Genomic DNA, 26,539 nt, shown 5'->3' with positions numbered 1-26,539 from the left:
ACTGGAGGATTCTGGGTGATGAGAGGATAGGAGACTGCTGGGAGATTATACAGTGTGCACTGGAGGATTCTGGGACATGAGAGGAGACTGCTGTGAGATTATACAGTATACACTGGAGGATTCTGGGTGAGGAGAGGAGGCTGCTGGGAGATTATACAGTGTACACTGGAGGATTCTGGGTCATGAGAGGAGACTGCTGGGAGATTATACAGTACACACTGGAGGATTCTGGGTCATGAGAGGAGACTGCTGGGAGATTATACAGTATACACTGGAGGATTCTGGGTGATGAAAGGAGAATTCTGGAAGATTATACAGTACACACTGGAGGATTCTGGGTGATGGGAGGAGACTGCTGGGAGAGTATACAGTATACACTGGAGGATTCTGGGTGATGAGAGGAGAGGAGACTGCTGGGAGATTATACAGTATACACTGGAGGATTCTGGGTGATGAGAGGAGACTGCTGGGAGATTATACAGTGTACACTGGAGGATTCTGGGTGATGAGAGGAGAGGAGACTGCTGGGAGATTATACAGTGTACACTGGAGGATTCTGGGTGATGGGAGGAGTGGAGACTGCTGGGAGATTATACAGTGTACACTGGGGGATTCTGGGTGATGTCTGCCTTTTTGGTTGTCAGGTACTTCTCAGGTGTCAGGACGTCGCTGTTTTCTTCACCCTGGAGGAGTTGGATTATATAGAAGGACACTGGGATCAGTACAGGAGCTTTATGATTGAGAACCATCAACTGCTCTCATCTCCAGGTAAGAGGAGGCAATCCTACTTATAGGGGGGAAATGGGCTGAGGGTCTCCTTGATGCCCCCTTTTCTGATGATCACATATAGATGATGCATTCTGACTTCATCTACAGATCGTTGCCGTCAGACAGATTCAGCAGAGAGATGGCCATGTCCTGTATACTCCATGGATGAGGAGGAAAAGAGAATTGTCCTCCAGGATGGAGAGGTTGGTGAATATTTCTGGAAATCCATTCTTGACTGATGTATTGAAGCTTTTGTGGGGGCACTTGGCAGTGGAGTGCGTGCTCGGCCAGAATCCGTGCTTGCAGTAGAGCACACAATTGATTGTGCGCTCTCGGCAGTGGAGAACATGGACGGTAGTTGCAGGCCTGGGACTCACTTGCTGTCTGGGATGCAACCGTGCTATGGGCCCCCAATTGCAATACTTACCTCTCCACGTTCCTACGCTGCGTTGTCCTCCGTGTCATCTGACTCTGTGACGTTTGAGGTCCGAGGGCGCGATGATGTGACTATTGTGCGCTCCCTCCTCTGAGCAGTCACAGAGCTGAGACCCAGAAGACAGCGGCCGGTGAGTAGAGGTGACTGTTTATTTTAATGTTTGGAGCAATTAATGGGGCCCATCATATACTGGCGTATTATATGGGGCCCATTACTCTGTATGGAGCATTATATGGGACCCAACATATACTGAAGCATTATATGGGGCCCATTATGTATGGTGCATTATATGGGGCCCATCGTATACTGGAGCATTATATGGGGTCTATTCTGTATAGAGTATTATATGGGGTCCATCATGTGCTGGAGCATTATATGGGCCCATTCTGTATAGAGTATTATATGGGGCCTATGATGTACTGGAGCATTTTATGGAGCCCATTCTGTCTGGAGCATTATATGGGGCCCATCATATACTGGAGCATTATATGGGGCCCATCATATACTGGAGCAATATATGGGGCCCATCATATACTGGAGCATTATACGGGGCTCATTACATATGGAGCATTACATGGGGCCCATCATATACTGGATAAATATATGGGGCTCATTATATATGGACTGTTATATGGGGCCCATCATGTACTGTGTGGAGCATTATATAGGGCTCATATATGGAACATTATATGGGGCCCATCATATACTGTGTGGAGCATTATATGGGGCTCATTATATATGGGGAATTATGGGGCCCATCATGTACTGTGTGGAGCATTATATGGGGCTCATATATGGAGCATTATATAGTGCCCATCATGTACTGTGTGGAACATTATATGGGGCTCATTATATATGGAGAATTATATAGGGCCCATCATGTACTGTGTGGAGCATTATATGGGGCTCATTATATATGGATAATTATATGGGGCCCATCATGTACTGTGTGGAGCATTATATAGGGCTCATTATATATGGACAGTATATGGGGCTCATTATATATGGTATACAATAAAGGTTGCACTTTATCATGCTAAAGCATGTCAATGTGGAATATGTGAAATTTCAATAGCAATACGGCTTTGGAGTATTAGGAAAAAATATGAGACACTTAGCATAAAATTTGGCCAAATATCTGCCCATTGTCATGAACTGGGGGTGTTTGGTTGCCCCTAGTTCTTCTTTAGCAGGAATTTATGTATATCCCACTGCTGCCACCAATATGTCATGAATTACAGGGGGGATATATTTGGTTATCCCACCGCTGCCACCAATGTGTCTGCCGCCAGCCCCTTGATTCGTGCTTAATTAATATCGGGTCAGGGGCCGACCCGAACAGTAGCGTTAATTTAGCCCCAGGAGACATGAAAGTACGTTATAGAGCAAGGAGAAACGAAGCTAGTAATTTTGTATTTTACTTCAAAAAGTAGACAGTGTTTACAAATATACAAAAAGATGTTACAAATTGAGACAATTATAGAATGTACAGGCAATTACAAAATAAAGAAGGATTAAAGGTGAAAATGAACACTTACAGATATCTCAGTCCATGGGAAGCCATGTGGTGGGGGGGAGGAGTTCCCAAAGGCAAGGATTCAGCCCACAGCATGGATGGTATACTGTTAGCATGAGTGGTCAGGAGCCGGAATCTCCAGGAGTGGACGCTCTGGACTGTGGCACCGAGGGGCCCCGGGCGAGCTGCCAGGTGGAACCAACCCCTATACAGGGACCGTTAGGAGCAGGCCCAGGGGTTCAAGTACCACGGTAGCCGGTACCGAGAGGGGCGGCTCAGGATGGACTGGAGTAGGAGTGCGGGACTGAAGTGTAGACTGTAAGGCTGGAACGTGGAGAGATGGCTGGAGCTAAACACATGAGACAGGACTGGAGTAGGATTGTAGGAGTGTGGATAGCTGGATGGAGTTGGAACACCGGAGGCAGGAGTGGATTAGGATGGAACAGGAACACAGGAAGCAGGACTGGAGTAGGATGGAACAGGAACAGGACTGGAGTAGGATGGAGAATACTACAGGGAACACGGATGACAGGGCTGTGAGGCTGCTGCAGGAAACAGAGGATGGAACCGAGAGGCTGCAGAGAGCACAGGAGGAAGCAGGGCCCAGTGTGCAAGGTAACACAGCGATCAGGCGCCTCCCTCAGGGGGAAGCGGCCTGATATGGCCCCATCTGGTCTGCCATTGGTCCGAAGGCGCTTCCGGGTCAGGTCACAGCCGGAGCACAAGAAGCAGAAGGGAGGCGCGGCCTATGCCGCATGCGCATAGAGATGGCGTCGGCCGCGAGCCTGTCAGAGGTGACCGTCGTGGCCGTCGGGTGGTGAGAGGCTGTGGCGTGCGAGCGGAGGCCGGGTGAGTATGTAGAGACGGCGTGGGAGTGGAGGCCGGGTGAGTATGTCAGAGTGGTGTAACATATACGCTGTTTCCCCCAGGTCTGAATGCCCCCTGAATCAGCCTCCTAGCCTTATAATTTTAGCTGGGTGACCTCACTGGGGGCAAAGCAATGGGATGTACGCCCCTTTTCCAAAGTTTAGTACACAAAAAAACACGGCACTCCAGAGAAAAACAGAGGAGAATTGGTGCTCAAGTAAGGTTTCCAACCCATAGACATATACAAAATTACTTGGCACTCAAAATCGGAGAAGCAATTTTTTCTTTATTGTGCATCCAGACAAAAATGGACTCGTATCATATCAACGTTTTCGGTCCAACAACGGACCTTCATCAGAAAGGTCGTTTTGTTTCTTTAGAGTAGACAATCCAAAAGTGTAGATGCAGTTTTCAGATTTCATCTGTGCCATAAATGAGGGTGAGAACATGGTTAAGGAAAACAAATTTATGAGTAACAAAAATTTTTTCAGGGACCAAAGTCCACAACTATGGTGAAATGGCTATAAGTAAAAAGGATATCCTTTTACACTTTTGGAATGAATTTCTGCAGTCACTTTCCTTCACTATAGATCCTGCTTCTGACGTCAGATTATTATTTATTATTCTGAAAGTGTACTATATGTCTATAGCATTGTTCTGACATATTGTTTTGTTTTCTTGTTTACTTTTTTTGTAACTTATAGTCTACTCTAAAGAAACAAAAAGACCTTTCTGATGAAGTCCGTTGTTGGACCGAAAACGTTCATATGATATGAGTCCATTTTTGTCTGGATGCACAATAAAGAAAAAATTGCTTCTCCGATTTTGAGTGCCAAGTAACCTTTTCCAAAGTTGCTAAGAACTTACTAAAACCTCGTAACCATTGTAACTCGGGCTGTGAGATTCGAAGGAAGTAGACAAAATTATCCTTTTTCTCAGCGTGAAATTGGCATTCATATAAGTCCATAACCCGCTTCAGGCCAAATCCATAACTTGGATTCGGCTGCTACTGGAACGTAGAAAATTCACTGGGGTGTAGTTCTATCAATGCACATTCCAAATGTGTAACTTTCATACTTATATCCATAATTGGGGTTGAGATATGCCCTAATATTTAAGTTTCCTAGAACAAAGAACTCACCATGCGGATTGAAAGCTGCTCTACCAGTTTTAGCTGGTAGCAGGAGGGAGGGGTGAGATCACACACTGGAGTCTCAAGTTACAGCTGTATTGAAAAGGGAGCAGGAGCTGTGGGGGGGGGGACAAGCCCACAGCGTGTTTCTGGGCTGGCATGTCATAAGCAGATGTAGCAGAGTTCAGTGTGCGTGATTCAACAATAAGACTTACGTCATATTTCATGACACCCATCTAATATGATATCAAATTTTATGCTAAGTGTCTCATATTTTTTCCTAATACTCCAAAGCTGTATTGCTTTTCAAATTTCACATATTCCACATTGACATGCTTTAGCATGATAGAGTGCAACCTTTTTTTGTATATTGTATATGGAGGTAGCTCCTCCTGTTATGCACTTATTCACACTAGTCTGGATGTGCCAGTCAGTTTTTTGTCTTTTGCTCATTATATATGGAGAGTTTTATGGGGCTCTTCATATACTGTATGTAGCAATATATGGTGATCATTCTGTAAGGAGCAATATATGGGGCCCATCATATACTAGAGCATTATATGGGGCTCATTATATATGGATCGTTATATGGGACCCTTCATATATTGTGTGGAGCAATATATGGGGCCCGTAATTCTGTATGGAGCAATATATGGGGCTCATTATACTGTATGGAGCATTCTATAGGGCTCATTATTCTGTATGGAACAATATATGGGGCTCATTATACTGTATGGAGCATTATATGGGGATCATTATTCTGTATGGAGTACTATGTTGTGCCCATAATACTGTAAGGAGGACTATGTGGTGCCCATAATACTGTATGGAGGACTATGTGGTGCCCATAATACTGTATGGAGGACTATGTGGTGCCCATAATACTGTATGGAGGACTATGTGGTGCCCATAACACTGTATGGAGGACTATGTGGTGCCCATAACACTGTATGGAGGACTATGTGGTGCCCATAACACTGTATGGAGGACTATGTGGTGCCCATAATACTGTATGGAGGACTATGTGGTGCCCATAATACTGTATACTGTATAGAGGACTATGTGGTGCCCATAATACTGTATACTGTATAGAGGACTATGTGGTGCCCATAATAATGAGTTCTGGACTCAGTGTGCCTGCATTACTGCCACTTCATCTGCAACGCGACAATAAGTCGTTTAAGGGGGACGTAATCCATTAGTGCAGTTGTAAGAGATGAGATGAGCAGTTTCTCCCAGTAGGACCACCACAAGGAGAGGAGAGAAGAAGGTGCAGTCCCCAGCAGGGATACCAGGCGTCTTTACTTAGGGAGAGGATTCACCTTTCTGTGAACTCAGGATCATCTAAGTTCTTTTTTTTCTTTATTCTAATTTTTCTCGTGTCCTATTGGGTTCTTGCAGGAAAGTGATGGAGGAGTGAAGGGTGGAATGGAAGATACCATAACAGCATCAGGAAATGGTAAGAGACTTCCACAAATCATCTGCTTCTCTCCCCTTTATATCTATAATGTTCTCCCTGCTGTCCCTCACTGGGATGGATACTGCATATTCCTAATTACCAGAGCTTACAATCTATGAGGATAGGATACAGGAGTGTCCTGATCTCAAGAGCTTACTATCTATGAGGATACAGGAGTGTCCTGATCTCACGAGCTTACAATCTATGAGGATACAGGAGTGTCCTGATCTCAAGAGCTTACTATCTATGAGGATACAGGAGTGTCCTGATCTCACGAGCTTACAATCTATGAGGATACAGGAGTGTCCTGATCTCAAGAGCTTACGATCTATGAGGATACAGGAGTGTCCTGATCTCACGAGCTTACAATCTATGAGGATACAGGAGTGTCCTGATCTCAAGAGCTTACGATCTATGAGGATACAGGAGTGTCCTGATCTCAAGAGCTTACAATCTATGAGGATACAGGAGTGTCCTGATCTCAAGAGCTTACAATCTATGAGGATACAGGAGTGTCCTGATCTCAAGAGCTTACAATCTATGAGGATACAGGAGTGTCCTGATCTCAAGAGCTTACGATCTATGAGGATACAGGAGTGTCCTGATCTCAAGAGCTTACAATCTATGAGGATACAGGAGTGTCCTGATCTCAAGAGCTTACAATCTATGAGGATACAGGAGTGTCCTGATCTCAAGAGCTTACAATCTATGAGGATACAGGAGTGTCCTGATCTCAAGAGCTTACGATCTATGAGGATACAGGAGTGTCCTGATCTCAAGAGCTTACAATCTATGAGGATACAGGAGTGTCCTGATCTCAAGAGCTTACAATCTATGAGGATACAGGAGTGTCCTGATCTCAAGAGCTTACAATCTATGAGGATACAGGAGTGTCCTGTTCTCAAGAGCTTACAATCTATGAGGATACAGGAGTGTCCTGATCTCAAGAGCTTACTATCTATGAGGATACAGGAGTGTTCTGATCTCAAGAGCTTACGATCTATGAGGATACAGGAGTGACCTGATCTCAAGAGCTTACGATCTATGAGGATACAGGAGTGACCTGATCTCAAGAGCTTACGATCTATGAGGATACAGGAGTGTCCTGATCTCAAGAGCTTACAATCTATGAGGATACAGGAGTGTCCTGATCTCAAGAGCTTACAATCTATGAGGATACAGGAGTGTCCTGATCTCAAGAGCTTATGATCTATGAGGATACAGGAGTGTCCTGATCTCAAGAGCTTACTATCTTTGAGGATACAGGAGTGTCCTGATCTCAAGAGCTTACTATCTATGAGGATACAGGAGTGTCCTGATCTCAAGAGCTTACTATCTATGAGGATACAGGAGTGTCCTGATCTCAAGAGCTTACAATCTATGAGGATACAGGAGTGTCCTGATCTCAAGAGCTTACTATCTATGAGGATACAGGAGTGTCCTGATCTCAAGAGCTTACGATCTATGAGGATACAGGAGTGTCCTGATCTCAAGAGCTTACTATCTATGAGGATACAGGAGTGTCCTGATCTCAAGAGCTTACTATCTATGAGGATACAGGAGTGTCCTGATCTCAAGAGCTTTCAATCTATGAGGATACAGGAGTGTCCTGATGTCAAGAGCTTACAATCTTTTGTGATACAGGAGTGTCCTGATCTCAAGAGCTTACAATCTATGACGAGACTGGAGAGTCCTGACTAGAACATCTTAAAACCTATGAGGAGGCAGGAGGATCCTGATCACAATAGCAGAATCAGTGAGCAGGTCCCATGATACCATGATTCTCAAGGTTTCTCTATCAGACCCCAGGTGGTTAGTCCCCAGATTGTTAGGACCATGTCCCGGTCACTCAGGTATACTATATGTCCACAGTGTACCCATCTTTCAGACGTGACATGAGCCACGTATGCACATACGCACTTCAGCCATGTGGAAGTGGTGTGCACACCCTGTCCTGGCCTCTGGAGGTAACGTGCACCATGCTTCGGGTTCTTGAGAGTATGTGCACCATGTCTCGGCCTCTCTCTGGGGAACGCGTACTGTGTCCTGGCCTCTTAGAGTTATGTGTACTGTGTCTCAGCTTCTCAAGGCTATGTGCACCACGTCCCAGCCTCTCCAGGGAACACGCACTGTGTCCCGGCCCCTCACCTCCAGTAACGTTTTCTTTGCTTTTTTATTTGTTACACCCGAACTCATTGCAGCCGCAGCAGAGCGATTATTCACAGGGGCATACATTTGCACTCACAGAGTCGGGGTTGAATGCCCTGTCTCTATCTCTGTCCAAAACTTTTTAGGAATATCCTCTTTCTGGGAATCTTTTATATAAATCCAAGGCCTGTACCTCAAGGTTCAAGAGGTCATTATTGACTCTTTTTAACCTTAAAAATTGGCGATATGGTACTGATTTTTTTACATGTGCTGGGTGGGCGCACTTGTAATGCAACAAGGAATTTGTTGAAGTGGGTTTACGGAAAACTTCTGTGTTAATTAATCCCTGATTTATTTTAATTTTCACATGTAGAAAATCAAGTTCCATACCCCCAGATATGGAGGTGAAATTCATGGTCATGGAATTTGATGTATTGAGGTAATCTGTGATCCGTCCCCCGCCATAAATATGCCGTCAACAAATCTTAGATAAACTTAGATAAAGTTTGATATGTTTGAAAAAAGAGTTATTTACATTATGGACATACAAAAGTACATGCAACGGGGGTGCCCATAGCGGTGCCAACCCACTGCAAGTACATCTATCCAAAAACATGGAGGCGTTGTGTTCAAGAATAAATGGAACACCATCGCAAGTGAAATTTGTGTAATCAACACTGTTGTCAGTCCCTGTTAATCTCATCCTCAACGCCTCTACCCCCCCTGCCTGAGGAATTCTCGTGTACAGATTGACCACGTCAGTAGACACCAAAGAAAAACCTTCCTGCCAATCAAAAGCTCTTAATGCTAATAAAAATGAGTTGGCATCCTTAATATAGGAAGGTACTGTCCTTAAAATGGGGCGCAAAAGCCAATCCATGTACTTGGAGAGGGGCTCAGAGACCGATACGACCACCTGGGGGGGTGGGTTAATGATTTGTGAATTTTGTGAATTTTTGGGATGTGGTACCCACAGGCTCTGCGTGGAAACTTGGTAACAATTTCTTTGCTTTTTTACGTGACAAAATTCTTTTTTCTACTTGGTCTCTAAAAAATGTTCTCAACTCGCTTTTATAAACTTTAGTTGGAAAGAAAATCTGTCTTCTTGTCTGATCAGTGGCGATCCGCTTCTTCGGCACTGTGTCCCCTCCTTTGTCTGCCTGGCTCCTGATGGTAACTGATGCTTTGTGTCCTGACAAAGCTTCAACGTCATTAATCACTTGTTCAGAGAAAAAATCAATGATATTCCCCGGGGAAATAGGTGGCATAGCTGAGGGTTGAACTCCAGTGAATGGAATGCCCACTGCTGTATATTAATAATAATAATAATAATAATAATAATAATAATAATAATCTTTATATAGCGCTAACATATTCCGCAGCGCTTTACAGTTTGCACACATCATCATCGCTGTCCCCGATGGGGCTCACAATCTAAATTACCCCCCTGTACAGATGGATCGCTCAGACCACATAACAATGCAGAAATCATCACTACACCCTGGTACCATAAAACCAAGGGGACCAAGAGCCCGTGCATTCTCGCCCTCTAAAACCGCAGGATCACTCTCTGAACTGGATAGCAAATCTAATATATAAAGCTGAATGTGTGTATATGTCCGGGATTGGCATCCGCACCGTCGCAGCTACAGCCACAAAATTTGGCACAGTCGCACGTCTGGACGCCGAGAGCGTCCTAAGCTATGTTGTGAGGCAAAATTTTAACCCTGCGCGTTCCAATTCACCAAACAATTTTGCCGATTATTCTTATCATTTCTATGGTGTTATCGTCCTTCTGTAAATCTGGAAATAACACAATTTATTACCGTGCAAAACACAGACCACCCTCTGACACAGACTGCAGGGGGAGCCCAGTATCACACAGGATAGGATTAGATACACGGCTCAGCAGACAGTATCACACATGATAGGGTTAGATACACGGCTCAGCAGTCAGTATCACACAGGATAGGATTAGATACACAGCTCAGCAGACAGTATCACACAGGATAGGATTAGATACACAGCTCAGCAGTCAGTATCACACAGGATAGGATTAGATACACGGCTCAGCAGTCTGTATCACACAGGATAGGATTAGATACACAGCTCGGAAGTCAGTATCACACAGGATAGGATTAGATACACGGCTCTGCAGTCCGTATTACACAGGATAGGATTAGATGCACGGCTCAGCAGTCAGTATCACACAGGAGAGGATTAGATACACGGCTCAGCAGTCAGTATCACACAGGATAGGATTAGATACACGGCTCAGCAGTCAGTATCACACAGGATAGGATTAGATACACGGCTCAGAAGTCAGTATCACACAGGATAGGATTAGATACACGGCTCTGCAGTCAGTATCACACAGGATAGGATTGGATACACAGCTCAGCAGTCAGTATCACACAGGATAGGATTAGATACACGGATCAGCAGTCAGTATCACACAGGATAGGATTAGATACACGGCTCTGCAGTCAGTATCACAGAGGATAGGATTAGATACACGGCTCAGCAGACATTATCACACAGGATAGGGTTAGATACACGGCTCTGCAGTCAGTATCACACAGGATAGGATTAGATACACGGCTCAGCAGACATTATCACACAGGATTGGGTTAGATACACAGCTCAGAAACAGGATGTGCCAAAGGAGAGGACATTTTCATTCCACTCATTCCACTCATTCCATCTGATTTTGTTTTTTGTTTTTAAACGCCTCCAGTTTCCAGTTCAACTGCTATTTGCAATGTCCATTAACAATGCTCAGGGAGAGTCCTTGAAAGTAGTAGGGATCGATTTGCAATCTCCATGCTTTTGTCATGGTCAACTTTACGTGGTCTGTTCAAGAGTTGGAACTGCCAAAAATCTGTTCATCTTTGCACCGAAAGGAAAAACCAAAAATGTTGTTTATCAAAAGGCTCTTGAATGAGTTGAAAATAAAATCCTATCAGTACTTGGGTGATCGTTTAGTTAGTTTGTGTTGCAGATATGTAGTGTGGAATATATGATGTGAAATGTTTTTTATGTGCAATATAATCATTATAATTTGTTATAACTAACCACAGTTGGTTACTAGGCCCAGGCAACGCCGGGCTCTTCAGCTAGTGCTTTATAAAGATGATTTTTTTCTAATTGCCTTAAACATATCAATCTTAAAGTCAACAATATCAAAAATCCCCGGTAGACAAAAGCCCAAACCTTTAGAGAAGACGGATATCATAGCAGTGTCCAAAAGATGGCAGACAAATTCCGAATCTGGCTGCTAGTGTCAGTGGTTTCATTGAATGTCTCCACGATACTTGTTTCCTCTTGCGTATTGCGCCCATATTTGTTCCTCCTCCTGCCCCCTCATCTGGTCTTGCGCCTAAAGGGGTTAATGGATTAGCAACAGCGGCTGAGGTAGTAGCGCCCATGTCATCAGTCACACTAGAATCTGAATCAGTAGTGAGCCCTTTTTGAATTTTCTGGAATTATTTTTCCTACCTGCAATATTCGCTCTTCTCTTCCTTGGGGCTTTTTTATTTGTATTCCATGTGGATAATGCCAGAATCTAAATCCCTTTTGTCCCTTAAGAATTAATCACGTTTGTGTTGCTTGATATCTGACTGGCTAAAGGCCCTGTCACACTGTACCAGCGATCCCGACCAGTGATATGACGCGGTCAGGATCACTGGTGCATCGCTAAGTGGTCGCTAGTGAGCTGCCACACAGGCAGATCTCACCAGCGACATCGCTGGGGACGGGGGTCACTACTTACCTGTCACACTAGGCGATCCTGACGTCCTCCCGCCCGGCTCCACGCTCATCGCTCGTCTCTCCACAGGAAGCGCCGCAGGAAGCTGACGACGAGAAACGGTCCAGGACGTTCTCGCGCGATCAGCGATAACCAGCAGGGGAGCGGTCGTAGGTAAGTATCACACAGCGATACCACTAGCAATATCACTGCTGCGTCACAAGTTATAGCGATATTGCTAGCGATATCGCTTAGTGTGACAGGCCCTTAAGAATCAATTGTTTATTTAGCTTACTGTTACGATCACAAGACAACCACTGATTATCGGTGAAACGGGAACGAGGTTCATCTTTAGTGTTAATCAATTCTTGGTTTACCTCTGCATAATTCTGAAGATTGTATTTCAGGACCAAATTCAGAAGGTCTTTAGAACATTTCAAAAATATACTGTCCCCTTCACCCAAAAAAGATTTGTTGTCTTTGAAATCAGAAATCTCCTTGTATACTGTAAGACTTCGAGGGACCTGCCACAATCATTGTAAGACTTCAGCGAGTTGTTACCTCGCGTTCTGCTAGATTCGTGGCGCCACGGATTTAGTACTGAGTGTCTGCAATTTGTCATGTTGTTCTCATTCCATGAACTACGACTCCACATTTGTCCTTCCTGCATGTAAACCGTCGGATTGATCCAATGCCACGGGCTCCATGTCCAGAAAGAAGGACACAAAATAAAAAAGGTAAAATTCGAAAGGATTGAAAAATAAAAAAATTGGATAGAAGATGACCCAACACTTTGGAAGCAGCAAAACTAAAACAATGGGGATGGAGCAAGAAAACGCCGAAAAGAGTAGGGTAAGTACCGTAGATTTTATAGGCATGAAGCGCAGTGTACAAAACACATGGTCAAAGTGCAAAATAAGCCCTGCGCTATAGGAAATACCAGGGGGGAAAACGGCCCTGGGTCTGGGTAGTGAAACTCCGGTGGTGTAGTGGAGATACTGTGAGGCAGGAAGAGGCACCTTTTATGACGTCGGGGCGGCAACAATGTTCTGGTCGTGTGATGCGGATAGCATGGAGATGATATCGGAGTCCCGGGTGTGTAGTGCGCAGGCGCCATTCAACTGGTATCAATCGGTGATGGAAAGTGCCAAGTATAAGAACAGATAGAATAGATGGTACATGCAATGCAACCAGAGTGGATAATAACAAAAACGGGTAAAACAAAAAAGGTAAAGAAAAACATAAGTATTCAAAGGGAAGTGTGGTATATAATTAAATAAAAAATGAAGAAAAAAGAGAAAAAAATATGTAAATAATAATTAGAAGAAAAAAGAAAATAAAAAAGGAAAAGGTGAGAAACCATGTAAGATGCGAAGTGAAGGGAAGGAAAAGCCAGAAGAAGCCAGCCATAGCTACCTGGGATTAGTAAGGTCATCTAGAAAAAAGAAGAGACAAATAATGAATTAACTATTGTTGATGGATGTGCAAGGAGATCTCAGAGTAAACCTCATATTCTCTATTTAAGCCGCGTGGAAGCAACGTTTCGAGAGTATGGTCATATAGGATTCACTTTCTTTCAATTTCTTGTCAGGCAAGTGGTATGTGTTCAATAATTTGCCACCTCAATTGTGAAAATTGAATGACCCATGATCATTAAATGAGCTAGAATGGGCAGAAGGATGTGTCTACTTTGAATGGTCGGCTTGTGCTGAGAAATGCGGCCTCGGGTATGCTGGCTCTCACCAACATATCCGAGACCGCAGGGGGATTTAATCACATACACAACAAATGATGATTCACAAGTGAAAAACCCTTAGGCCGGGGTCACACTAGAGAGGAATACGGACGAGTGAGAGGCGTCAAAAGCACGCATTACACACGGACCAATGATTCTCTATGGGGTCCCTCGCACCAGCCGTATATTTCTCGTCCGTATTCTACGGTCCGTGCCAATCGCAGCATGCTGGGACTGTCAGCGTACTACGCCCGTAGTACGCCAATGCAAGTCTGTGTGCGCAAAAAATACGGATTACACACGGACCACACGTGTGACTTGCGAGAAATACGCAGGTCTTTTGGCAGGTGACAGGAAATGGGCCAATCCATCATCAGGAAGCTTAGACATGCAAATGAGCTCAAAAAGCGCTCCAGACATCCAGGAAGTACGCCTCCACGGAGTACAGCAGCGTCATTGTGGAGATGCTGATTGTATTAGTGCAGGAGCGGCCGGAAATCTGGGACCAACGTAATGCCCATTATGCGAACCGGGCAAGAAAGGAGGCGTCATGGAGGCGCATATGTCACCAGATGTTCCACGATTTTGGTGATCGGCCACGTGAGGAGCAGCAGCAACTGAGTAAGTACAACCCAAAAACTGTTTAAAATTACCTCACGTCAAAAAATGCATATAGAATCAGCCCCCCCTTCCTGTGCTTCTACTTTTTTCCTCATGAGGCGGGTAGATTTTTATGTGACCCATGGTTTTACACTGCCATAATTTGGCCCAGGCCACAAGCTCCTCATCCTCCTAGCCTACCAAGTTATTAAGTGTAGTTACTTGATCCCTGAACCATTGTGACCCTGTGTATCTGGCCTGGATGCCCCAATTATATATGCCGCCCTGGGTAGAAAGCACACCCCAGAAGGCCACATGCCTAGGCTACTGGTAGCAAATTTGACCTAGCAAATATGTGAAATTGAGAAAATTTCCTGTCACATTGCAGTGGAAGATGTGATGAGACGCTGGTGCAGCATCCGCGACCAATACAGGCGGGAACGTCAGCAGCGGTCCAGGAGTGGTGATGCGGGCCACCTAAAGAGGAAATACATCTATTATGACTGCCTCTCCTTCCTCGCCCCTATTCTGGATTTGAGACCGTAAGTAGATACCTCACACCACATTACACCGATACTTTACAGGGCCAAAAATATTGATTTATTTTTTGCTCTGTTCTATTTCATAACGGAACTCAGTCCAACCTTACGGAGAAAGAAACTGGCTCAGATACAGAGACCATCATTGATCCTGTAGGGGATGAGGTGGCTGGCCCATCTTCTCCCCCTACAAGAAGCATGGGTGAAGAATCGTCTCAGGAGAACCCAGTGCCTGCTCCACAAACCCCACCACCAGGACCACATCCACAACCAGGACCATCTGCTGCTGCACCATCAGCCATACAGGAGGAGCAGGGCAACATGAGCAGCAGCCCAACTGCCCAGCTCCGGGGCTCCCCACAGCCTGCTGGAGCATCCCGGCGAGGAAGAAGAAGGCGCCAGATCCCTGCCCAAGATGCACGTACAAATGTGGACACTGGGGTCCTCAACTATTTGGCTAGAGAAAATAATGATGATGGCGAGGAGGCATAATCGCGCAGCCTGGCCCTTTATCTTCGTGCCCTTTCCCGTGAGGTGAGGCTCCTTATTCGAGTATGTTTTCAGATCCTGCTTGATGCTTGCACACACCCCAATACCCCATATGAATTATTTGAATATCTGGAGAGGTAGCAGCTTTCACCCAGAAATCTAATGCGCCTTAGACACCCCACACACATGCTTGCTCAAGCAGGCTCTGAGGATCCTCAAATACGTGGGCCTATACCTCACCCACTTCCTCCCCCTACCCAACCTTCCCAACAGCAGCCACATATGTCTGGCTCTAGCCAACCTCACCAATATGGCCACTTGTTCCCACCCAGTGCTGGAGGCTGGTCCCAACCTAGTTGGAGACGACATGGATATATTGGTGGGTATGAGACACGGGCCTACCCGAGCCAACAAGATGCCCCTGTTCCGTATCACTCTGGCCAGTACCCACAACAATCCCAGGAGGCAGTACACTCCCCACATCATGGGCAACAGTATGCCCCCACACAGGGCGATGTTGGGCAAAGTAGCCAGCAGCAACCACAGGCTGGTCTTCCACCTTCTCCTTCCCCAACTTACCAAAATTTATAATGTAGCCATTTTGGTATTGCATTATGTTGTTTTTTTTTCTATGTGTGAAAATGTTATTTGGAAAAAATGTTCACAACTGCAAAAAGGCCAATTTGGCCCATTGCCACAGTTCTCATAGGGCAATAATATGTTTTGCTTTAAAAAAAAAAAAAAAAAAAGGCAAAAGTAAACATTTGTCTACTACATTTTACGTCTGTCTCAATTCTAAAAAACCGTGTCAGCATACTAACATACGCTTACCAATGCAATTCAACAGTCATAGAATCAGAAGGGGAAGAAATATATATATTTAGACACATATAAACCAAAAAATTATAACATAGACACAGCATGCTCTTGCCAAGAAGTTTCCCCCTCAGGTGACATAAAGTAATTTGTGAAAATATCACGCACTTTGAGGCCAGAGAGCGGTCTACGTTGAGGGTTGATAGGTGGTCTCGCCCTACGCACATTGTCCGACCCACGCACAACACCAGCAGAGGAAGAACAATCATGTATCCTGGTGAAGTTATGAAGAACCACACTGGCTTTAACTACTTCATTAACATTTTGTTCACTCAGCTCAGACTGGAGTACCCGCCATTTGGCACAAAGAATGCCAAAGGAACACTCCACCAGTCGCCGAGCACGTGATAGGCGCAAGTTAAAAATTCTGCGCCGGTGGTCAAGGTTGCGCCGGGGATATGGCCTCAAGACATTGCGTGTTAACTGAAAGGCCTCATCTGCCACAAGGACATAAGGGACTGATTCTTCAGTGGAGCCTGGTAGCTGGCATGGTGGTGGTAGATCCAACTGGTTGGTGCGTAGCCGCCGAGCCAGTATGGAAGTATTGAAGACTCGAGAGTCTCCTGTCCTTCCATAGGCCCCAATGTCAACAATTATAAACTTGTATTGAGGGTCTGCCAGAGCCAACAATACAACAGAAAAGTATTGTTTATACTTGAAGAATTGGGAGCCAGAGTTCGGCGGCTTACGCACCGGATATGTTTGCCATCAAGGGCCTCAATACAATTAGGAAACTGGCAGTCGTCCTCAAAGTCCCTTGATATCCTCAACCAGTCTTCCATCCTGGGCTCGGGCATGACGAGTTGATGTAGTCTTGACCATATTTCACTACGTGTAGACCTGACTATGCCAGAAATGGTAGATCTTCCAATCAGAAACTCATGGTGGAGGGCGGGCCAGTGGACAGGAAGCTGAAGAACAGCAGATAAGGAACATTTTAGAATGCACAAATTAACCAAAAACAGGTACATACATACCAAACTTGTTAGGATTTCATATCTACTAACGCACACATATTTGGTCGCACAATGACTACGTGATATTCAGTACATATTACACATAACATTCTGGTCTGTAAGCTTAAACATATCTGGAATAAGATGAGGGCATTAAACTTAGTCCAAGAAGCAAAAAATACATACTTTGGGCAACACATCATGAACATAGAGAATGTGGCTGTGTAGTACATACCGTAATGTGAGTAGAAGTCGCTCCTCTGCAGATCTAGCTTTGCTCATCCTTGTGTCCTGAAAGGTGATCCCAGGGCGCACTGTCTCCAAGAGTCGATCAAATGTTGCAAGGCTCATGCCACAGTATTGGTAGAATTTTGCACGATGCTCCCGCAGAGAAGAATAGAGGCGGTGAAAATGACCTCTTGTGAGTCGTTGCCTCAAAAGTGGATGGACCCACATGCATCTCCTCCTCCGCGGATCCACTATCACTGTGTATGGTTGACCAAAGTGGCGTGACAAAAGCCAGTTGAAGAGAACCTGCTCAGTTGTTTTGAAACTCAGACTGTCTGACATGTTGCACATACAACACGAACACACCTAGTGAAGACAAGGTCACAAATGGACAGAATGGAGGCAGCCACCTGTTCCAGAGGCAAAAAATAGGGTGCAGGCTAATTATTTAAATTGTTTGCAGGCCTCAAAACCGTTACATGTCCATTTAGCAAGCCTGCGAGAAAATCTCGCCATACGGATGCCATACGGATTACATACGGATGCTGACATGCGCAAAATACGCGACCACACCTTGCTTATGGATGACATACGGAGCACTATTTAGGGGTCATTCATCCGTATTACCCATGTAAATTATGGACCGTATTTTGCGTCGGTTAGTGTGACCCCGGCCTTAAACAAAAAAAGTTTGTCAGAATAGGGAGAGTGAAGGAATCCACTTTTCTGATATCAGAACACTGAAAATGGCTTAAACAAGGAACAGTGCCATGATGCTGGCTAGCAAGTGTCTTTTGTGTTGTCTAATACATGGAGAGCCAATGTCAGCCCTTACTCAATGGTGTTTAACATTTCTTGGTCTTTCATTGCAAAAAAGTGACTTGTTCTGGAACTTGGGAATGTTTGGGTACGATTTATATTAGACACCTCAGTGTTTCATGATGCAATGGTTAATCTTACCCATAAATTATTAATATGGAGCTGGAACCTCTAGGTCCAAGCAACATATTGTCATCCGATTTCTTATATTTCTAGTGCTTTGAAGAAAGCAACTTATTGTAATTATAGTGGTTTGAAAAAACCACTATATTGTAATCTGAATGCTGCTAACGTATTATTATTCAGTTAATTTTCCGCAATTAATGCGGCCCGAACCGCTACACGCACAGACTCCCTTGAGGTGTCGCTTCGAAGCCAGCGTCCACGAGAGGTGTGCTAAGTAATTTTCGTGTCGATCGGATTTGTAGTTTTTGCGCAATTTGCATTTGAATAAACATTTTCCTCAATACATTTCAATGAGACTAGATGTGTATTTCCTGAAGGAAGTACAGATAGTGCTTTGAAATGGTGCCCGGGCTGCCCCTTTAAGAGAGACTTGCCTGCTGCCCCTGCAAGACTTTCAACATCCGATTTAACTGTGGGTGCCTCTCAGGGGTCACTTTGGCCTGTGGGGCCCCTCAGGGTCTGATTTGGTGGGCAGGGCCCCTCAGGGTCCAATTTGGTGGGTGGGCCCCCTCAGGGTCTGATTTGGTGGCCAGGGCCCCTCAGGGTCCGATTTGGTGGGCGGGGCCACTCTGGGTCTGATTTGGTGGGCGGGGCCACTCTGGGTCCGATTTTGTGGCCGGGGCCCCTCAGGGTCCGACTTGTTGTCCGTGGCCCCTCAGGGTCTGATTTGGTGGCCAGGGCCCCTCAGGGTCCGATTTGGTGGGCGGGGCCACTCTTGGTCCGATTTTGGTGGGCGGGGCCCCTCGGGCACGTTTTGTCTGTGGCAAAATTTCCCCATTGAAAAGCATTGAGACAATTCATTCCAATGACGGGAAAATGTTTTTTCAAACGCAAATTGCGCAAAAACTACAAATCCGATCGACACGAAAAATACTTAGCACACCTCTCGTGGACGCTGGCTTCGAAACGACACCTCAACGGAGTCTGTGCGTGTAGCGATTCGGGCCGCATTAATTGCGGAAATCAACTGAATGATAAGAAGGAGAATAAGTTAGCAGCGTTCGGATTACAATATAGTGGTTTTTTAAAACCACTATAATGATGCCACAGGGAAAACGTGCCCTGAGGCGATTCAAATGGCAGTTAAGCTCATTGATATGCGCAGGCACACCCAGTTACTATGCCAACGCCTACGAACTTCACATGACCCCCCAGGACACAGTGTCTGCCAGATAATATCAGCTCTTAAAGCGAAACCCACAGCACAAATGCAAATCTAGCTTCATCACATGACGCATGATCCTGAGAGAGAATGTGCGCCAAAGTGGATTTAGATGCCCAGTGAGCCAAACTGGCTCTTAAAGGGCCGGCGCACCGAAATGAGTCTTAAAGAGCCGGCGCGCCAAATCGAAAGCTGAGTGACCCCAGGCTCCAACTCGGAGGCTGAGCCACCCCGGCCTCCAAATCGGAGGCTGATCGACCCTGGCCCACAAATCGGAGGCTGAGCCTCCCTGGCCTCCAAATCAGACCCAGAGTGGCCCCGCTCACCAAATCGGACCCAGAGTGACCCCGCCCACCAAATCAGACCCTGAGGGGCCCCGCCAACCAAATCGGACCCTTAGGGAGCCCGCTCACCAAATCGGACCCTGAGGGGCCCCGCCCACCAAATCTGACCGAGGGGCCCCGCCACCAAATCGGACCCTGAGGGGCCCCGCCCACCAAATCGGATCCAGAGGGGCCCCGCCCACCCAATCGGACCCTGAGTGGCCCCACCTACCCAATCGGACCCTGAGTGGCCCCGCCCACCCAATCAGACCCAGAGGGGCTCCACCCACAAAATCAGACCCTAAGGGGCCCCACCCACAAAATCGGACCCTGAGGGGCCCCGGCCACAAAATCGGACCCTGAGGGGCCCCAACCACAAATTCAGACCCTTAGGGGCCCCAACCACAAAATCGGACCCTGACGGGCCCCGGCCACAAAATCGGACCCTGAGGGGCCCCGGCCACAAAATCGGACCCTGAGGGGCCCCGGCCACAAAATCAGACCCTGAGGGGCCCCGGCCACAAAATTGGACCCCAACGGGACTCACCCACAAAATCGGACCCTGAGGGGCCCCACCCAGAAAATCGTACCCTGAAGGGCCACACCCACAAAATTGGACCCTGAGGGATCCCGGCCACCAATTCAAGCCCTGAGGAGCCCAGGCCACTGAATCGGATCCTGAGGGGCCCCACCCACCAAATCATACCCTGAGGCCAAAGTGGCCCCTGAGAGGCACCCACAGTTAAAACAGATCCTGAGTTGAAAGTCTTGCAGGGGCAGCAGGCAAGTCTCTCTTAAAGGGGCAGCCCGGGCACCATTTCAAAGCACTATCTGTACTTCCTTCAGGAAATATACGTCTAGTTATTCAGTTGATTTTCCGCAATTAATGCAGCCAGAACCGCTACATGCACAGACTCCGTTGAGGTGTCGTTTTGAAGCCAGCGTCCACGAGTGATTTGCTAAGTATTTTTCGTGTCGATCGGATTTGTAGTTTTTGCGCAATCTGTGTTTGAAAAAACATTTTCCTCAATGCATTTCTGTTATGAATGAGTCACCGTAGGAGGCAAAAACAGAAATACTAGCACAGTCCAGAAAACCAGAGAAGTTGGCAGCTATCTGATTGTAGACCCCTGAACCTATCAACAACAACTAGCAGTAGCCGTGGGGGGTTCCTACGGTGCCCTAGACCCCTCGATCACAGCCGGAGAACTAAATAGCCTAAAGACAGAAAGGGAAATCTAAACTGCCCCAGAGCAGACCCCAAAGCAATAGGCAGCCCCCAACATATAATGACGGTGAAGCAAGATGAAAAAGCACTCACACAGATAGAAAGATAGGCTGAGCAAATGATGGGGCCCAAGCTAACTAAATAGGACAGGATAGAAAAGCTGCTTTCTGCAATCCGCCAAAACCCTATCAAAACAAGAGCCAACAGACTGATAGGGAAAAAAGCCCTGAAGACGCTAGGCTTCAAAAAGACTATATCAGTACTCAGGTATTTTCTGAAGACAGAGCAAAAAGGAATTCAGCTCACCCCAGCAGGGAATGGCAGAAATTCCGAAAAACAAGGCAAAACAAAACCAAAACACAAATGCAAAAAGCAGAGCAGAAAACTTAGCTTTTGAGGAGCAGGAATCAGACTGGTCTCCTAGAATCCCTCTGAGAAGTCACCAGCAAGGCAGAAGGGCGTCGGCTGCCTTATATCCAGTCAGCAATTCCAGTCACCCAGTCATCATCATCATCCTGCTCAGGTGATTGGTAATCAGCCTCACTACCTTCCTTCACCAGAAGAGGGAGTTCATCAGACCTCAATGGTGAAGGGGAAAATGAACTCAAAACACATTTCAATGCCAACGCCTATGAACTTTACATGACCCCCAGGACACAGTTTCTGCCAGATAATATCAGCTCTTAAAGCAAAACCCACAGCACAAATGCAAATCTAGCTTCATCACTTGATGCATGCCCCTGAGAGAGAATGTGCGCCAAAGTGGATTTAGAAGCCCAGTGAGCCAAACTGGCTCTTAAAGGGCCGACGCGCCAAAGTGATTCTTAAAGGGCCGGCGCACCGAAATGAGTCTTAAAGGGTGGGTGCGCCAAATCAAAAGCTGAGTGACCCCAGGCTCCAAATTGGAGCCTGAGCCACCCCGGCCTCCAAATCAGAGGCTGATCGACCCTGGCCTACAAATCGGAGGGTGAGCCACCCTGGCTTCCAAATCGGACCCAGAGTGGCCCTGCACACCAAATCGGACCCAGCATAGCCCCGCCCACCAAATGGGACCCAGAGGGGCCTCGCCCACCAAATCAGACACAGAGTGGCCCGCCCACCAAATCAGACCCAGAGTGGCCCCGCCCACCAAATCGGACCCTGAGGGGCCCCGCCCACCAAATCAGACACTGAGGGGCCCCACCCAGCAAATCAGACCCTGAGGGGCCCCGCCCACCAAATCAGACCCTGAGGGGCCCCACCCACCAGATAGGACCCTGAGGGACCCCGCCCAGCACATCGGACCCTGAGGGGCCCCACTCACCAAATTGGACCCTGATGGGCCCCACCCACAAAATCGGACCCTGAGGGGCCCCGGCCACAAAATCGGACCCTGAGGGGCCCCGGCCACAAAATCAGACCCTGAGGGGACCCACCCACAAAATCGGACCCTGAGGGGCCCCGGCCACAAAATCGGACCCTGAGGGGCCCCGGCCACAAAATCAGACCCTGAGGGGACCCACCCACAAAATCGGACCCTGAGGGGCTCCGCCCACAAAATCAGACCCTAAGGGGCCCCACCCACAAAATCGGACCCTGAGGGGCACCCACAGTTAAAACAGATCCTGAGTTGAAAGTCTTGCAGGGGCAGCAGGCAAGTCTCTTAAAGGGGCAGCCCGGGCACCATTTCAAACCACTATCTGTACTTCCTTCAGAAAATACACATCTAGTTATAGTGGTTTGAAAAAAGCACTATATTGTAATCTGAACGCTGCTAACTTCTTATTCAGTTGATTTCCGCAATTAATTTGGCCCGAACCGCTACACGCACAGACTCCGTTGAGGTGTCGTTTCGAAGTCAGCATCCATGAGTGGTGTGCTAAGTAATTTTCGTGTCGATCGGATTTGTAGTTTTTGCGCAATTTGCGTTAGAAAAATTGTTTTCCTGTCATTGGAATGCATTGTCTCAATGCTTTTCAATGGGAAACTTAAAACGTGCCCTGAGGCGATTGAAATGGCAGTAAAGCTCATGGATATGCTTAGGCACACCCAGTTACTATGCCAACGCCTACGAACGTCACATGACGCCCCCAGGACAGAGCTTCTGCCACATAATATCAGCTCTTAAAGCGAAACCCACAGCACAAATGCAAATCTAGCTTCATCACATGACGCATGCCCCTGAGAGAGAGTGTGCGCCAAAGTGCGCCCTCGCCCACCAAATCGGACCCTGAGGGGCCCCGCCCACCAAATCGGACACTGAGGGGCCTCGCCCACCAAATCGGACCCTGAGGGGCCCCTGCCCACCAAATCGGACCCTGAGGGGCCCCGCCCACCAAATCGTACTCTGAGAGATCCTGCCCACCAAATCAGACCCTGAGGGGCCCCGCTCACCAAATCAGACCCTGAGGGGTCCGCCCACCAAATCGGACCCTGACGGGCCCTGCCCACCAAATTCGACCCTGAGGGGCCCCGCCCACCAAATAGGACCCTGAGGGGCCCCGCCCAGCAAATCGGGCCCTGCCCACCAAATCCGACCCTGAGGGGCCCCGCCCACCAAATCGGACTCAGAGATCCTGCCCACCAAATCAGACCCTGAGGGGCCCCACTCACCAAATCGGACCCTAAGGGGCCCCGCTCACCAAATCGGACCCTGAGGGGTCCCGCTCACCAAATTGAACTCTGAGGGGCCCCGCCCACCAAATCGGACCCTGAGGGGTCCAGCCCACCAAATCGGACCCTGACGGACCCTGCCCACCAAATCCGACCCTGAGGGGCCCCGCCCACCAAATAGGACCCTGAGGGGCCCCGGCCACAAAATCGGACCCTGAGAGGCCCTGCCCACCAAATTGGACCCAGAGGGGCTCCGCCCACAAAATGAGACCTTAAGGGGCCCCACCCACAAAATCGGACCCTGAGGGGCCCCGGCCACAAAATCAGACCCTGAGGGGCCCTGGCCACAAAATCGGACCCTGAGGGGCCTCGGCCACAAAATCAGACCCTGAGGGGACCCACCCACAAAATCAGACCCTGAGGGGCCTCGGCCACAAAATTGGACCCTGAGGGGCCTCGGCCCCAAAATCGGACCCTGAGGGGCCCCACCCACAAAATCAGACCCTGAGGGGCCCCACCCACAAAATCGGACCCTGAGGGGCCCCACCCACAAAATCGGACCCTGAGGGGCCACCCCCACAAAATCGGACCCTTAGGGGCCACACCCACAAAATCGGACCCTGAGGGATCCCGGCCACCAATTCAAGCACTGACGAGCCCAGGCCACTGAATCGGATCCTGAGGGGCCCCACCCACCAAATCATACCCTGAGGCCAAAGTGGCCCCTGAGAGGCACCCACAGTCAAAACAGATCCTGAGTTGAAAGTCTTGCAGGGGCAGCAGGCAAGTCTCTCTTAAAGGGGCACCATTTCAAAGCACTATCTGTACTTCCTTCAGGAAATACACATCTAGTTCTTATTATTATTCAGTTGAATTCCGCAATTAATTTGGCCCGAACCGCTACACGCACAGACTCCGTTGAGGTGTCGTTTCGAAGCCCGCGTCCATGAGTGGTGTGGTAAGTATTTTTCGTGTCGATCGGATTTGTAGTTTTTGCGCAATTTGCGTTTCATAAAACATTTTCCCATCATTGGAATGTATTGTCTCAATGCATTTCAATGGGGAAATTTTGCCACAGAGAAAACATGCCCTGAGGCGATTCAAATGGCAGTTAAGCTCATTGCTATGCGCAGGCACACCCAGTTACTATACCAACGCCTACGAACGTCACATGACCCCCCCAGGACACAGATTCTGCCAGATAATATCAGCTCTTAAAGCGAAACCCACAGCACAAATGTAAATCTATCTTCATCACATGACGCACGCCCCTGAGAGAGAATGTGCGCAGAAGTGGATTTAGCAGCCCAGTGCGCCAAACTGGCTCTTAAAGGGCCGACGCGCCAAAGTGATTCTTAAAGGGCTGGCACAGCAAAATGAGTCTTAAAGGGCCAGCGCGCCAAATCGAAAGCTGAGTGACCCCAGGCTCCATATCGGAAGCTGAGCCACCCTGGCCTTCAAATCGGAGGCTAATCGACCCTGGCCTACAAGGCCTCCAAAGCGGATGCTGAGCCACCCCGGCCTTCAAATCAGAGGCTGATGCACCCTGGCCTACAAATCGGAGGCTGATCGACCCCGGCCTCCAAATCGGAGGCTGAGCCACACACCGGCCTCCAAATTGGAGACTGATCCACCCCGGCCTCCAAATCGGAGGCTGAGTCACCCCAACCTCCAAATCAGAGGCTGAGCGACCCTGGCCTGCAAATCGGAGGCTGATTGACCCCTGCCTCCAAATCGGAGGCTGAGCCACTCGGCCTCCAAATCGGAGGCTGAGCCACCCCAGCCTTAAAAACAGAGGCTGAGCGACCCTGGCCTGCAAATCGGAGGCTGATTGACCCCTGCCTCCAAATCGGAGGCTGAGCCACACACCGGCCTCCAAATTGGAGACTGATCCACCCCGGCCTCCAAATCAGAGGCTGAGCGACCCTGGCCTGCAAATCGGAGGCTGATTGACCCCTGCCTCCAAATCGGAGGCTGAGCCACTCGGCCTCCAAATCGGAGGCTGAGCCACCCCAGCCTTAAAAACAGGCTGAGCGACCCTGGCCTCCAAATAGGAGGCTGAGCGACCCCGGCCTCCAAATCGGACCCTATGGCGCCCCCACCAAATCGGACCCAGAGTGGCCCCGCCCACCAATTCGGATCCAGAGTGGCCCCACCCACCAAATCGAACCCTATGGGTCCCCGTCCACCAATCGGACCCAGAGTGGCCCCGCCCACCAAATCGGACACTATGGGGCCCTGCCCAACAAATCAGACCTAGAGTGGCCCCACCCACCAAATTGGACTCTGTTGGGCCCCGCCCACCAAATTGGACCCAGAGTGACCCCGCCCACCAACTTGGACCCTGAGTGGCCCCGCTGACCAAATTCGGACCCTGAGTGGCCCCGCTGACCAAATCGGACCCTGAGTGGCCCCGCTGACCAAATCGGACCCTGAGTGGCCCCGCTGACCAAATCGGACCCTGAGTGGCCCCGCTGACCAAATTGGACCCTGAGTGGCCCCTCCCACCAACTCGGACCCTGAGTGGCCCCTCCCACCAACTCGGACCCTGAGTGGCCCCTCCCACCAAATCGGACCCTGAGTGGCCCCGCCCACCAAATCGGACCCTGAGTGGCCCCGCCCACCAAATCGGACTCTGAGGGGCCCCGTCCACCAAATCGGACTCTGAGGGGCCCTGCCCACCAAACCGGACCCTGAGACTCCCCGCCCACCAAATCGGACCCAGAGTGGCC

At 48.1% G+C, this 26,539-nt stretch overlaps 1 protein-coding gene across 1 annotated transcript in view; it reads left to right on the top strand.

Moving 5' to 3' along the window:
• The window catches only part of LOC141076775 (uncharacterized), a 179,261-nt gene that overhangs the window by 103,319 nt on the left and 49,403 nt on the right, over positions 1-26,539 (top strand). The window contains exons 6-8 of the mRNA XM_073564073.1: positions 645-768; positions 877-971; positions 6,121-6,178. Of these exons, the coding sequence (XP_073420174.1) occupies positions 645-768; positions 877-971; positions 6,121-6,178 (277 nt within the window). The remainder of the gene's footprint in view (positions 1-644; positions 769-876; positions 972-6,120; positions 6,179-26,539) is intronic.

The sequence above is a fragment of the Dendrobates tinctorius genome, unplaced genomic scaffold, assembly GCF_039654945.1.
Source record: "Dendrobates tinctorius isolate UK_male_01 unplaced genomic scaffold, ASM3965494v1 ptg000425l, whole genome shotgun sequence".
NCBI lineage: Eukaryota > Metazoa > Chordata > Amphibia > Anura > Dendrobatidae > Dendrobates > Dendrobates tinctorius.
The sequence above is the reverse complement of the archived record's forward strand: the minus strand, read 5'-3'. Positions and strand labels throughout refer to the sequence as shown.